At 42.1% G+C, this 13,830-nt stretch overlaps 1 protein-coding gene across 1 annotated transcript in view; it reads left to right on the top strand.

The window, feature by feature from the left end:
* The window catches only part of Hdac8 (histone deacetylase 8), a 218,047-nt gene extending 214,259 nt beyond the window's left edge, over window positions 1–3,788 (top strand). The window contains exon 11 of the mRNA XM_028892077.2: window positions 3,249–3,788. Within this exon, the coding sequence (XP_028747910.1) occupies window positions 3,249–3,271 (23 nt within the window). The 3' untranslated portion in view covers window positions 3,272–3,788. The remainder of the gene's footprint in view (window positions 1–3,248) is intronic.
* Window positions 3,789–13,830: the final 10,042 nt, after the last annotated feature.

The raw sequence follows: 13,830 nt of genomic DNA, 5'->3' as shown, positions 1-13,830 counted from the left end.
TGTATTCATTTATTCCCCAAGCACTGGCTATGTTTACAGATGGAGGGATCCTTGCTTTAGTAGTGGGGTCCTCTGTGGACTGTCCTCAGCAGAGGGCCACATGTATGGACAGGGTCTATGTATGGAGTCCTGTCTAGGATAAGGCTTTAGGCTTTACTCCCAGATGGTCAGGGAATACTGGAGTTTCTTAGCTCTAAAGGGTATGACCACAGTTAGCAGTGACCAAGAAGCAGCCCCACAATCAAAAGCATCAGTGAAGAGGCTTAGGCAGTGACCTGAATAAAGAGATGAGACAAAGATTAAGACAGTACAAGAGAAAGGAGACAGAACTCAGACACATCTTGAATTAGCTTTGGCAACCCATAAGACATAAAGGGGCGTGAACCAAGACGTGAAGACTCAGGCATGGTCCAAGGTTTTCAAGTTCGTTTCAAACACCAAAAACATGACCCAAAATAGAAGAAAAAACTATTGAATTTGGCCTCATCAAAATTAACTTTAGCTTTGCAAAAGAGTTGTTAGTAGAACGAAGAGATAACGAATGCACTGAGATAAAATATTTGCAAATCATATACCCAACAACAGATTTGTATCTAAAATATACAAAGAGCTCTCCAAATTCAACAATAGAAAAATTACAAATTAAAGCATGTACATAAGACATAAAAGGGGATATACAAATAGGAAATTAACACATAAAAGACATTTAAGATCATTAGCTATCAGGAGACATCAAAGGGAGATCACAACGAGATACTACTATATACCCATCAGAATAGGCAAAACAAACAACTCTGCATGCCGCCAAGGGTGTGGGGAACCCAGCTCCCTACCAGATCCCTGGTAAGAGCATAAATGGCACAGTGACTCTGAAAAACACTTCGGCAGTTTCTTATAAAACTAAACATATTAGGGAGGCGGGGCAGATAGATCTCTGAGTTCAAGGCCAGCCTGGTCTACAGAGTGAGTTCCAGGACAGCCAGGGCTACACAGAGAAACCTTGTCTCAAAAAAAAAAGACAATTAAATGTACACTATGTTCATACAAAACCCTATATGTGAATGTTTATAGAAGCTTTATTCATAATAGCCAAAAAGCTCAGGTGTCCTTCAGTAGATTGGTGGTTAAACAGACTATTACACAAGCACAGGTATTTCATGAACATAACTTTGATGGGTTTTTTACACTTATTAATTATACAAAATAATGTGTTTCACTGGCATTTTCATACACATGTATCATATATATTAATCATATTCAGCCTTATCACCTTCTCTGTCCCCCCTTTGGATAGATCTTAAGGGCAGTATGGTGAGTAAAAACGCCAGTCACAAAAGTTTATGTTCTATAATAGCCCATTTATATAACATTCTGGAAATGAAACTATTTTACAGATGGAAAAATGTTCATGGTTGTCAGGGCTTAGAGAAGGTGAAGTGGGAAGGATGGAAATGACTAGATTTTAAACAGGTAGAAAGAGAAAGAGTTATATTGTGGTGCAATAGTTCTGAATCATGTTTGGAATAAAGATTACGTGACTCTACACTTGTGATAAAATTGTATAAACTGTATACATATTAACACACAAGTACATGTCAGACTCATGAAATACGAATATTATCTATGAATTATGTGAACATCAACTTCCTAGTTTTGATATGAACAACAATCATGTAAGATGCTAACTGAAAAAAGCCTGGTGAAGGCTACATGGGCCCTCCCCATACTGTAGCTTTTGTTGTTGCTGTTATTTACAACTTCCTATGGATCTGTACTGCTTGATTCTATTTATATGCATTCCTTTTTTGTTTTTTGTTTGTTTGTTTGTTTTTTGTTTTCTTTTTCGAGACACGATTTCTCTGTGTAACAGCTCTGCATGTCCTGGACTCACTCTGTAGACCAGGCTGGCCTCGAACTCACAGAGATCCACCTGCCTCTGCCTCCCGAGTGCTGGGGTTAAAGGCGTGCGCCACCACCGCCCAGCTTCTTATATGGCATTCTTGAAAAGACAACACTATATTGACAGAGAACACATCAGCAGCTGCCAGGTAGGCAGGAGGATACGACTGCAAAAGGCTGGCACTGAGGGCTTTGGGGGCTAGGAAACATCTGTGTCATCAACATGTATATGTGTTCAAAATCAGCTCTGTGCATTGAAGAAAGTCAATGCTACTATAGATTAATTTTTAAATTACTGAAGTAGAACTCAATCATAGAGCACTATCCTAGCATGCACAGGGGTCAGGATTTGATCCCCAGCACCAAACACTAAGTAAGATTTTCTTTAAGGTAGAAAAGCAACTGTTTTTTTCTGATTACGTCCTTCTCTCCTTCCTCTTCCACTCATCCATCATTCTCCATCTACTGTGTACCTGCTGGTGTGAGGCACACTGTGCTAGATTTTGGAACTCAAAGTAGAACAGTATTCTTCCTGTTTCTAAGGACAAGCATGCAGTAGAATTTGGACTCTGGTGTTTCTACTCAAGGAAATGGAACAAGGAGAAGATTGACCAAGGACCAAGTGAAGAAACTTTTTTGCGAAACAGGGTTTCTCTGTGTAGCTTTGGAGCCTGTCCTGGAACTTACTCTGTAGCCCAGGCTGGCCTTGAACCCACAGAGATCCGCCTGCCTCTGCCTCCTGAGTGCTGGGGTTAAAGGTGTGTGCACCACCGCCCAGCTGAAACTGATCACTTTTAGAGCCTGGTCCTGTGTAGTGCTTTTCTAAGAGAACTCTTGGGCCTGAGGGAAAGGGAAGGCCCATTACTCCATACTGCATAGGTACCCACAAGAGAAAATGCCCTGTTAAGTACAGAAAAGTTAGGGTAGAAGAAGATTTGATGTAGTTAACTGTTAACTCTGAAAAGTGTTACCTGGACGTGCACATGAGAATGTATGTGTGTGTGTAAAAACAACCATTTGTTTTGTTCATAAATCTGGACTGGTGATGGAGCTGGGATCAGCTGCGTGGTGGTTCTGGTTTGGCCTGGACCCACCCCATATCAGCAGTCAGCTGGTGGTCAAAACCCTGCTGATTTGTATACTGCTTTCCAGGATGACAGGGGTGCCTAGGCCCTTTGTCCCTCATCATTTAAGGTTTATTCACATAAAAAGGGTCACAGTATTCCCACTCTCAGCAAGAGAACTGGCTCCAAAATATAACTACTTATTTTCTTCTTCACAGCTCTATTGAGGTATGTCATTCATATATGTTACCTGAATCTGAATTCTGTTTTCTCTCCTGTTTGCAGGGAATCTGAAGCATGTGGTCTAGTTGACAAAAAGAGATCAGGTTTCCAGAGCTGGGAAGCAGTGCCTATAATGAAGACAGTGTGTTGATGCAAGCAGTTTGTGGAATTTGTGACTGCAGGGGAAATTTGGAAGAAATTACTTCCTGAAAATTTCCAAGGGGCACCAAGTGGCAGCTGGCCTCCTGGGGTGAGGAGGCAGGCACCCCAGAGCCAGGCCTAGGGGGAAGAGGAAGATATCCAACATTTAAAGTGTTTATTTTAAAGCATACACACAAATGCAGTTTTTAATCTTTCAAAATTATTTTTAAGCAAGTTGGGGAGGGGAGTATTTTTATCTTATTAAAGGGGACAAGTCAGAAGTTGCAAGAAGGTGGGATTGGGGGGTGGGCAGCAGACAGGCAGGTTTGGACCCCAGGGCCATCTAGGTAGAATTCGGGGTGGGGGGCGGCTATCAGCAGACTGGGAGGGGAAGAGGAGTCTACCACTTTTGTTTTCGTATTATGCACTCAAGTTGTTTCTAATAAAATCTTCAAAAACCCAGCTCTGTCCCACTGTTCTCACTGCCACTGAGAGCACACATAGTTCTGAACTTTCCCTGTCACCTTTTACTTCCACATTCTGCCCTGGCCAGCCTGGGACCCTCATCGGGAACTCATGTGTCCTCTGCCCAGATGACCAGCTCTGTCCTACGCTGGGGCCTGTCCATGAAAAAGAAGGTGCAGGGTTGTAAGCTCTGTGTCTATGAAAAGGGACTTGTTGCACTCTGAGGAGGAGCTTGCCCTGCCAAGGATTCAGGGATAAGAACTCGAGGTCTCAGGGGCCATTTCCATGGGTAGACAGGATACTTCCAACTCAAGTGTAGACTGTTGATACACAGGACCAGTGGCTGGTGTCACCTGGAAACATGGTACACTGGTGATGAAAAGACAACCATTCAGCATGATTTTCTAACCAAATATTTAGTAAGTTCTTTCAGCCCCTATGACAAGCCTAAGAGACACAAGCACAGCCCAGGCCTGGCTTTGGGCAAGGGCAAGAGAAAGCAAACACACGCACAAAGCTGGGCCTTCGCTAAACTGAGAGTAACTGGCACGGGCCAGCGGGCTGCCAGCAGCATGTCTGAAGGCATATTGAACTTGAATTTCCCCAAGCAAGCAAGAGCATTCCACAGAAGGGAGTGAGAAAGCCTCGAGTGTGTCCCGAGCTGGGAATAGCCATGCTTTTATTAAACAGTGAGGGGGTCTGGTGGACTAGTCACTTCAAATGTCCGCTGTTCTATTTATCCACTCCGGGCTTAAGGCAGTTTGGCTTACACTGAAAAGAATGAGGATTTCAAAGAGTTGAAGAGTGGGGAGGCACTGAATGGGCAGGTGCCAAGGTTTGCTTAGCCCCCTTTCAGTTTCCCATTCCAGTCCTTTCAAGGGGACCTACCTCCAATGTCCCTGAGAAGGCCTTAGTCCTGAGAGGCAACCACCTGGTAAAAACAATGGCTAGCTAGTACCCTGTGGCCTTTGCAGTGGGAATGGACCTGGTCAAGGATATGCCTCCAATATGGAGAGACTAGGAAAAGGTTCTGGGGGTATCAAGGGAGCCTTTTGCCATGGGACCCCTTCTTCTGGCTAGGCTGGCACTGCCAGTTCGGCCTCATTTCTGACCCAACAGGATCCAAAATACCTACTGAGCTGATGAGCTTCTGCCAGGCCTCAGAAGACAAGTGCAGGGGTCTTGGGGCTGCCATGCATTGCCTTTCTAGCGGATATGCTGGCCTGGAGTGCAGTTCAGTGGCAGGGCATTTGCCCAGCATGGACAGGGCCCTGGGTTCTGTCCCTTAGCACATCAAAAAGAGGAGAGGAGAGGCAAGAGAGGACAAAGGAGAAGGAAGGGGCAACAGAAAAAAAAACAGGAAAGCATTAGGTAAAAAAGAACAACAGGGAAAACCAGGAATCACTTAGAATTTACAAAATAAAATTGAAATACCCAAAGGTAGAACCATCATCCACAAAACCAACACAGCAGGTTAAGAACTGCTCTGTGCCAGATTATAAAGGCATGAAGGTAGTAATGGCTATGAGGGAAAGCACCAAAACGTAAACTGAGATGGCTTTTGTGGACTAGGAAATTAGAAGATGATTTGTTTTGCTTTTGAGCTTTTTCCCCCTATTTTTTCAGATTTCCTCTAGTGAATTACATTTTATTTTTACAATAGAAGAATAGGCTTGGGTATAGCTCAGTGGCAGAATGCCTGCCTACTATCCATGAGGCCCTGGGTTCCACCCCTAGTCCCACAAATAAAGTAATAAGCTAAAAATGAATTGCTTGTTTGAGCAGCACTAATTAAACTGTCAGTCACCAAAAAAAAAAAAAGAGTAAGAAGAGACTTGTTAGAAGGGGTTCAGTTGGAGGAATGGGGAATAAAAGGGTGATGGGGTGAATGTGATCAAAATACATTATGTACACATATGAAATTGTCAGAAAAAAATTTTAAATTTTTGTAAATGATATTTATCTCATCCTCTCAGAGAAAGATCAAAGTCAGTTGGAACCTACCATTGTACAGATTTGTGCTCAGCCTCAGGGCTGTTCTTACTGCCCAGGAGGCTCTGAGTACAGCCCCAGGAGAAGTGGGCTCCAGGGTAAGGCAAAAGTATACTGGTGTGAGCTTGCCCTCTCGTCAGCCAAGACTGCTGTCCACCTGTCTACTGCAACACTAAATTCAAACCCAGGGACTCTAGTTAGAACCATGAGGCAACCATTAGAACGCACCCCTTCTTATGGGTCATTTCTACTTGAAGTATGTCTTCTTTCCTACTGGACAGGTACTATCATACCCACTTTAGAGATGAGGAAACTGAGGCTACAAACCCATGAGACTTGCCCAGTAGTGAGGGGGAGAGAACAACCCTAGCCAGAACTGCAAGCCCCCTTACTTTTTCCATGGCCCCACACTAGTGCTACTAGAATATTTTTTTAAGTGTGACTTTGGAGTAAACAACTTTCTGATTGCTTACAAAGTCCATGCTGGATCAAGGCACACACCACTCCTGGGTCCTCACCCTACAACAAATACATGAACTAGTCCTGCTCTTCAGCAAGGTGCTCGGTCTTGCAGGCTCCGTTTCCTCACATGGAAAGTAGAGCAAATTCATTCTGTACTTCATGGGCTCTTGTGAGGGGGTTACTGACTTTTCAAAGATAGGAGCATCTGAAAAGAGCCTCAAAACCTGATTATAGGCATGTGCCTATAATCCAGTACTTGAGAGGTAGAGGCAGTGAGTGGTTCAAGCCCAGCCTGGGAGCTTTTTTTTTTTTTTAAATCTGAGAGCCTGCATGAAAAAGCCCAAATATTGTGCATATGAGGGCTTCCACTGGCCCCCCAAGCACATGCCAGGGCCCGAGAGACTATAAGAAAACTTTAGGGTGTGTCTACAACTTGAAGGTTAAGAAAAATAGCCATCTTAAAAAGAATATATGTGTGTAAAGTCCTGGAGTCAATTCCCACCACTGAAGAAAAAGAGCATATATATATATTGGATATGCATGTATTTGCATAAAACCTCTTTGAAAAACACACAAGAAACTGGGACACTTCAGTTGCCTCCCGGCAGTGCAAGCAGGTGGCAAGTGGCTGGGGAAGAGTGAGGTAGACTTGCACTGTTTCTTTTTGTACCTTCTGATTTTTTAACCATGTGAATGTATTACCCGGTCCCTGAAAAAGTAAATAAATAAAACTTACAAATAAGAAAAAGCCAAGGGAAAATTCCCAAGCCCCCTTACCTTTGGGGAGAGTGACTGTACCTCTGCTCCATGCATTGTGAGCTGTCACAGAGAGAGCAGTATATTTCCAATTCTGTATTTAAAGGACTTTTGCTCGGGCAGAAAGACTTCTTTATTAGAAAATCAAATCTTGTCAATCAACAGACAAGGGAAGATAGGAAAAGAGAAAGGCGAGGAGAAAGAAGGAGAAGGAATGGAAGCAGCTAGCTGGCTGAACCCCTTCCCAGAGGGTTCCTGCAGCCATTCCGCTGCTCTATAGGACCTGTCAGGGCCAGGTCCTATACCCCATGCTCAGTGTCGAGCCCACAGGTGCCCAGGAGAGCCTTGGCAAGCAGCACACCTCATACTGCCTAAATGTGAGCATCTCTCTGACACTCATTAGCTCTGGGACCTTGTCCAAGTAACCCCCTCTCTCTGAGCCTCGGTTGTATTATCTATCTCCAGGGAGGGAACTGTCTGTGAGGGACACACACACTAATAATAACAATAACAATAACAGACCCAGGTACAAGCCTATAGCCCCACTTACCGAAGAGACTGAGGCAGGAGATTCATCCTTGGGGATAGAGTGAGTTTAAGGCCAGTCTGAGCTAGAGACTATCTCAAAAAGAAAAAAAAAGGCAAGAAAAATGAGAATGGGGAAGAAGAAAAGAAATAAAAGGGAAACAGGAGAGAGGAAAGTAAGGAAGGGAAAACCGTCAACAATCTGCAAAGCACAATAACAACATGTTGGTTTAGGGCTTTTTTTTAAGTCTCATCTGCTACAGATACAAGCAAAAGTGTTCACATGTGAAATAATGTATCTTGGGTTCAGTTTTAAATACTCTGGAGGAGAAAATGTGTGCTGAGGGAGATGAAACAAAATATGAAGAATGCTGATCACTGCTGAACTATGTTGCATTATTACTACACTCTCCACTTTTTAAAAAAATTCTAGTAACAAAAATAACCTAAGATGTGAGGCCAGAGAGACAGCATAAAAGTGCTGGGCTTGGTGGTACATGTGTGTAATGCCAACACTGGAAGGAAGGCAAAGGCAGGGGGATCCCGGAGACTCACTCACTGGCCAGCAAGCATAATCAAAATGACAAGTTTCTGCCTCAGTAGAAGACCTTGTCTTGCTGGGCTGCGGTGGTGCACGCCTTTAATCCCGGAACTCGGGAAGCAGAAGCAGGTGGATCTATGCGTTCGAGGCCAGCCTGGTCTACAGAGCGAGTTCCAGGACAGCCAGGAATGTTATACAGACAGACCCTGTCCCAAAAGAAATAAAAAACCAAACAACAACAACAACCAAAAGACCCCATCTCAAAAAAAAAAAATTGGAGAAATAGTAAAGACATTGCAACCGCAGCCACACACAGACATGCATACACACAGAGAAACACACATACACCCCAAAAGAAACATCTAACACCACATATGTTACTGTACTTAGTAGATGAGTGATCATTTTCCATATGCCCCCCCCCAAAGAGTTTTCTGCCAAAGTAAGTTGTCTTTCCAGAGAGCCAATGCAATCCTCAGCAAAAAGAATAAGGCTGGAGGTATCACCATACCTAAGTTCAAGGTATACTACACAAACAGCGTAGTACTGGCACAAAAGACAGGTATGTAGACCAGTGGGAGAGAAGACTCATAGCTATAGTCACCTGATTTTTTACAAAGATAAACATTTTGATTTTGCCAAAACCAGCCGTATCTTAGTTACTGTTGCTGTGACAAGACAGCCCGACAAAAGAAACGGAAGAAAGGGTTGATTTGGGCTCACAGTTCAAGATTATAGTCCATCATTTTGGGAAAAATCACAGTAACAGAGGCTTGGGACAGCTGCTCACATTCCATGCCCAGAGACCTATCTCCCAAGTGGCTCTAAATCTCATCAAGCTTACAACTGAGATTAACCATCACAATCCTTTTCAACAAACTGCTGGCAAAACTGGATATTTACATGTAGAAGTTTGAAACCAGATCCCCATCTCTCATTTTGTAGAAAACCCAACTTAAAATGGACCAATGACCTTAATATAAGACCTAAAACTTTAAAACCAATCAGGAAAAGGGTAGAGAAAACACTTCAAGATATCATCATAAGCAAGCCCTTTCTGAATAGGATTCCAGTCATTCAGGAAATCAGAGCAACAACTGGCAAATAGGACCTCATGAAATTACAAAGCTTCTGCACAGCAAAGGAAATAATTGAGTGAAAAGATAACCTACAGAACAGGAGAGAAATCTTTGCTAGCTCTACATCCAACAGAAGATTAATATCTACACTCTACAAAGAACCCACAGACTCAAACAATAAGAAAAGAGACGATGCAAACAATATACAGACTAATGAAATGAGCAGACAGTTCTGAAAAGATCCAAAGCAGGACTGGAGACATGGCTCAGGGGGTAAAGCATATGCTATGCAAGCATGAGGATCTGACTTTGAATCCCCAGAGCCCACGGAAAACCGGACATTGGAGCACAAGTGTGCAATCTCAGTTTTCCCACTGAGAGATCCGAGGCAGAGACTGGAGGCTCCTGAAGCTTGCAGTCTAGCTAGCCTGGTGTATGTAGTGACAACCAGCAAAAGGAACCTGTCTCAGGTCAAGTGGAAAGTGATAACCATGACTGACACTCAAGGTTGGTGGTCCTCTGACTTCTAGACATGCACTATGGCACACACACACACACACACACACACACACACACACACACACATACCCATACACATGCACACATACAAACTGTATTTTTAAAATAAGTACAAATGGCCAATAAACATGAAAATATGTCCACCAGCACTAGCCATCACAGAAATTCCAATGAAAACTCTTTTTATCAAGAAAACAAGGAACACCAAGAGCAGATAAAGATGCAGACAAAAAGTAACCTTTCTACACTGCTAGTGGGGATGGAATTAGTGCAGCCCCTGTGAAAGTCAGTATGATGTACTACATGACCCAGCTGTACCACTCCTGGGTGTTTACCTAAAGGTTTCCATCACACATCACAGAGATCCTTGCACAACAATACTTATCACATCACTAATCGCAACAGCTAGGCTATAGAGCCAAGCACAGTATCCATCAACAGAGAAACAGATAAAGAAAATGTAATTTATATACACAATGCAAGTTTTCCAGCCTTAAAGAAGAATGACGTTAAGTCACTCACAGGAAAATGGATATGACTGAAAACAATTATTAAGCAAATTAATTCAGTCTCAGGAAGACAGTATCATGTTTTCCTCTCATTTCTAGTTCTTAGATTTCACATAGATAGATAATATGTATGTACAGAAGACATGAAAGCAGAAGCAAAGGGACTAAGAGGAATGGGAGGGGTGAGAAATGAGAGGATAATGGGGTATTGGGGGAAAATATGCTCAAAGTGTATTTATATACTTACATGAAAATGGCCTTCTGTAACCCAGCATATTAAAAAATAAAGGCCAGACAGTGAAGGAGTCACATACAAAATCACATAAATAAAAAATGTATTGACTTTAGAAAATAATAATAATAAATAAGTAAAGGCTAAAAAAGAAAATTGACTTCCTGGGTGTGGTGGCTCATGTCTATAATCCCAACACTGTGGCAGAAGGATTGCCATGAGTTTGAAGCCAACCTAAAACTATAAAGTGAGACTCCGTCTGAAAAATAAAGGAAAAGAAAAGAAGTGGCTTGATCAGATTTGAATCATGAAAAGCTTGCTTTGAGTGCCATATGAACAGAAATCAGAAGCCTTCTGAGACCCAGCTCCAAAATGTAAGTCATATATGCATGATGTTACATCACTAACAGGAAAATGGATATGACTGAAAACAATCATTAAGACATAACGCCAGTCATGTAAGGACAGGGAGGAGGTTTTTTTTTTTTTTAAGAGTGTTTTAGAGAGAGAGAGAGAGAGAGAGAGAGAGAGAGAGAGAGAGAGAGAGAGAGAGAGAGAGAGAGTAGGAGCATGTGCACATGAGTGTAGGTGTCCATAGAAACAAGAGGTTTTGTTTCCCTCTGAGACTGGAGTTAAGGGATGAGCCACCCAACTTGGGTTCTGGAAAGCAAATTTGGGTCCTCTGCAAGAGCAGTACATATTGGTAACTGCTGAGCACTTCTCCAGCTACTCCCTTTCAGGAGTTTTGAGATGGGGTCTCACTCTGCAATGCAGGCTGTTTCAATCTTTCAAGTGCTGGGATCACAAATAAGAGCCATAACACCTGGCTGGGAAGTGATTTGTGTCTGTTTTTGTGTTGCTCAAATCTTAAATAGGTCTGTTAATAAAAATCCTGGTGCCAGATATTGGGGTAAATGCTGAAAGATCAGAGAGACAAAGGAACAAGCCACTGCCACATTTCACTTCACCAACTCCACAAACCAATCCTCTGACTGAATGTCTCTGAAGCTCTCCAGCCGAAAAGCCTTTAGTTCCTGTCTCCTCACACCTTATATACCTTTCTCCGCCCAGGCATCACTTCCTTCCTAGTGCTGGGATTAATGGCGTGTGTGCTTCCCAAATACTGGGATTAAAGGTGTGAGATCTCAAGTGCTAGGATTAAAGATGTGTGACTCCCAAGTATTGAGATTAAGGTGTGTGCCACCACTGCCTGGCTCTGTTTCTCTCCTAGACTGAGTCAATCTCATGCAGTCCAGGGTGGCTTTGAACTCACAGAGATCCAGATGGATCTCTGCCTCCCGAGTGCTAGGATTAAAGGTGTGTGCCATCACTGTCTGGCATCTATGTTTATCTAGTGGCTTGTTCTGTTCTCTGATCTCCAGGCAAATTTTATTAGGGTACACAATATATCACTACATTTTTGTACACAAATGTAGTCCCAGTGCCTGGCATACTACATGGCATGTACTTTGGTGCCCAATAATATTTATGAAGTAAATTGTACATAGATGAATTTATACTGATCTGTGATCTGATTTTGCTTTTTGAGACGAGGTTTCTCTGTGTAGTCCCAGCTGTCCTAGAACTCACTCTGTAGACCAGGCTGGCCTTGAATTTGGAGAGGTCTGCCTGACTCTGCTTCCTGTGTGCTGGGATTAAAAGTATATGCCACCTCACCCAGTCCCCTGTGACCTGATTTTTTTTTTTTGCTTAAATTCCACACTATATGTGACTTTTCCATACCAATGCACAAAGAGCTACCTTGCTATTCCAATAGCATAGGAAATAATTCCAAGAACTGACAAATGGAATTATATGAAGTTTTAAAATTTCTACAAAGCAAAGGAAATAATCACCAGACTGAAGAAACAGTCTACAGAATAGGAGAAAATTTTGCTAACTTTATATCAAACAGAGAATTAATATCTGAAATATTTAAAAAAAAACTGAAAAAATAGCAACCAGGCATGGTGATGCATTCCTTTCTTTAATCCCAGCACTTGGGAGGCAGAGACAGTCAGATCTCTGAGTTCAAGACCAACCTGGTCTACATAGGGAGTTCCAGGACAGCCAGGGCTACACAGAGAAAGCCTGTCTCAAAAACAAAACAAAAAATTATGGATTTAGAGAAAACCTGTCTCAAAAAAATTATGTGTACACATGTGATGTGTAGTACACATGCACATATATATGCTTAGATATATTGAAGATAACTTGAAAATCTAGGAAATGTCCTGACATACAATTGTTTATTAAATGCTGAGAATGCTAGAAATAGTGCTTATGCCTATATTCTACACTTGAGAGGTAATGATTAGAGTTTGAGAGGTAAAAGAAAGAGTTTGAGACCATCTGGGATACACAGTGAGGATCTATCTCAAAAAAATAAATAATACCAAAAATCATCAGTTAATAAATGGGCTAATGAACTGTACAGACAGTTCTCAAAAGAAGAGACACAAATGAAGAATAAACATTTTGAAAAGTGTTCAGCACTCTTATCCATTAAGGAAATGCAAATTAAAATTATTTTGAGATTCCATCTTACCCCAATCAAAATATCTGTCACAAAGAAAATAAATGACAATAAATTCTGGGGAGGCTGAAGAGAAAGATGAACACTTATTTTCTGTAAACTAGTACCTCCACCATGAAAGCAGTGTGGAAGTCCCCCAAAAACACAAAAATAGACCTACCATATCACTCAGTTACACCACTCCTGAATATAGAGCCACAGATGTGTGCATGTGCATGCACATAAATAAATGATTGATAGATAGATAGATAGATAGATAGATAGATAGATAGATAGACAAACAGACAAAATTTTTGACAAGGTCTCACTATGTAGAACAGGCTGGCCTCAAACTCACAAAGGTCCGCCTGCCTCTGCCTCCTGAGTGCTGGGATTAAAGGCATGCACCACTGCTCCCAGCAAATAATAAACAGTTTTTTTTTTAAAGGAAAAAGAAAACGATGCTATGGACCAGCAATGTGGTTCATTTGGTAGCGTGCTTTCCTACCATGCATGAGACCCTGGATTGGATCCCACCATATCAACCAGGCATGAGGGTGCACAACTGTAATTCTTGCACTAGAGAGGTAGAGACAGGAGGATCCAAAGTGCAAGGTCATCCTTGGCTATATAGTCAGTTCCAGGCCAGCCTGGGAGACTTGAGAGCCTGCCTCAAAAAGAAAAGAAGGGAATTTACTCACAAGAGCACCCACAAAGTGAAATACTCAAGCAAAAGGACCAGTATACTAAAACTATGAAATTGATACTGTCTTTCAAGAAATTAAAGAAGGCATAAATAAGTGGAGAGTCATCCCATGTTCACAGAAAAGGCAATATTGGAAAAGTGCCAATAGTATCTAAAGTAAATACAATCTCTATAAAAAAAAATCTGTTATATGTTATATGACT

This window comes from Peromyscus leucopus, chromosome X (genome assembly GCF_004664715.2).
Source record: "Peromyscus leucopus breed LL Stock chromosome X, UCI_PerLeu_2.1, whole genome shotgun sequence".
Classification (NCBI taxonomy): domain Eukaryota; kingdom Metazoa; phylum Chordata; class Mammalia; order Rodentia; family Cricetidae; genus Peromyscus; species Peromyscus leucopus.
Note: the sequence above shows the minus strand (reverse complement) of the source record. Positions and strands in the feature narration are given on the sequence as shown.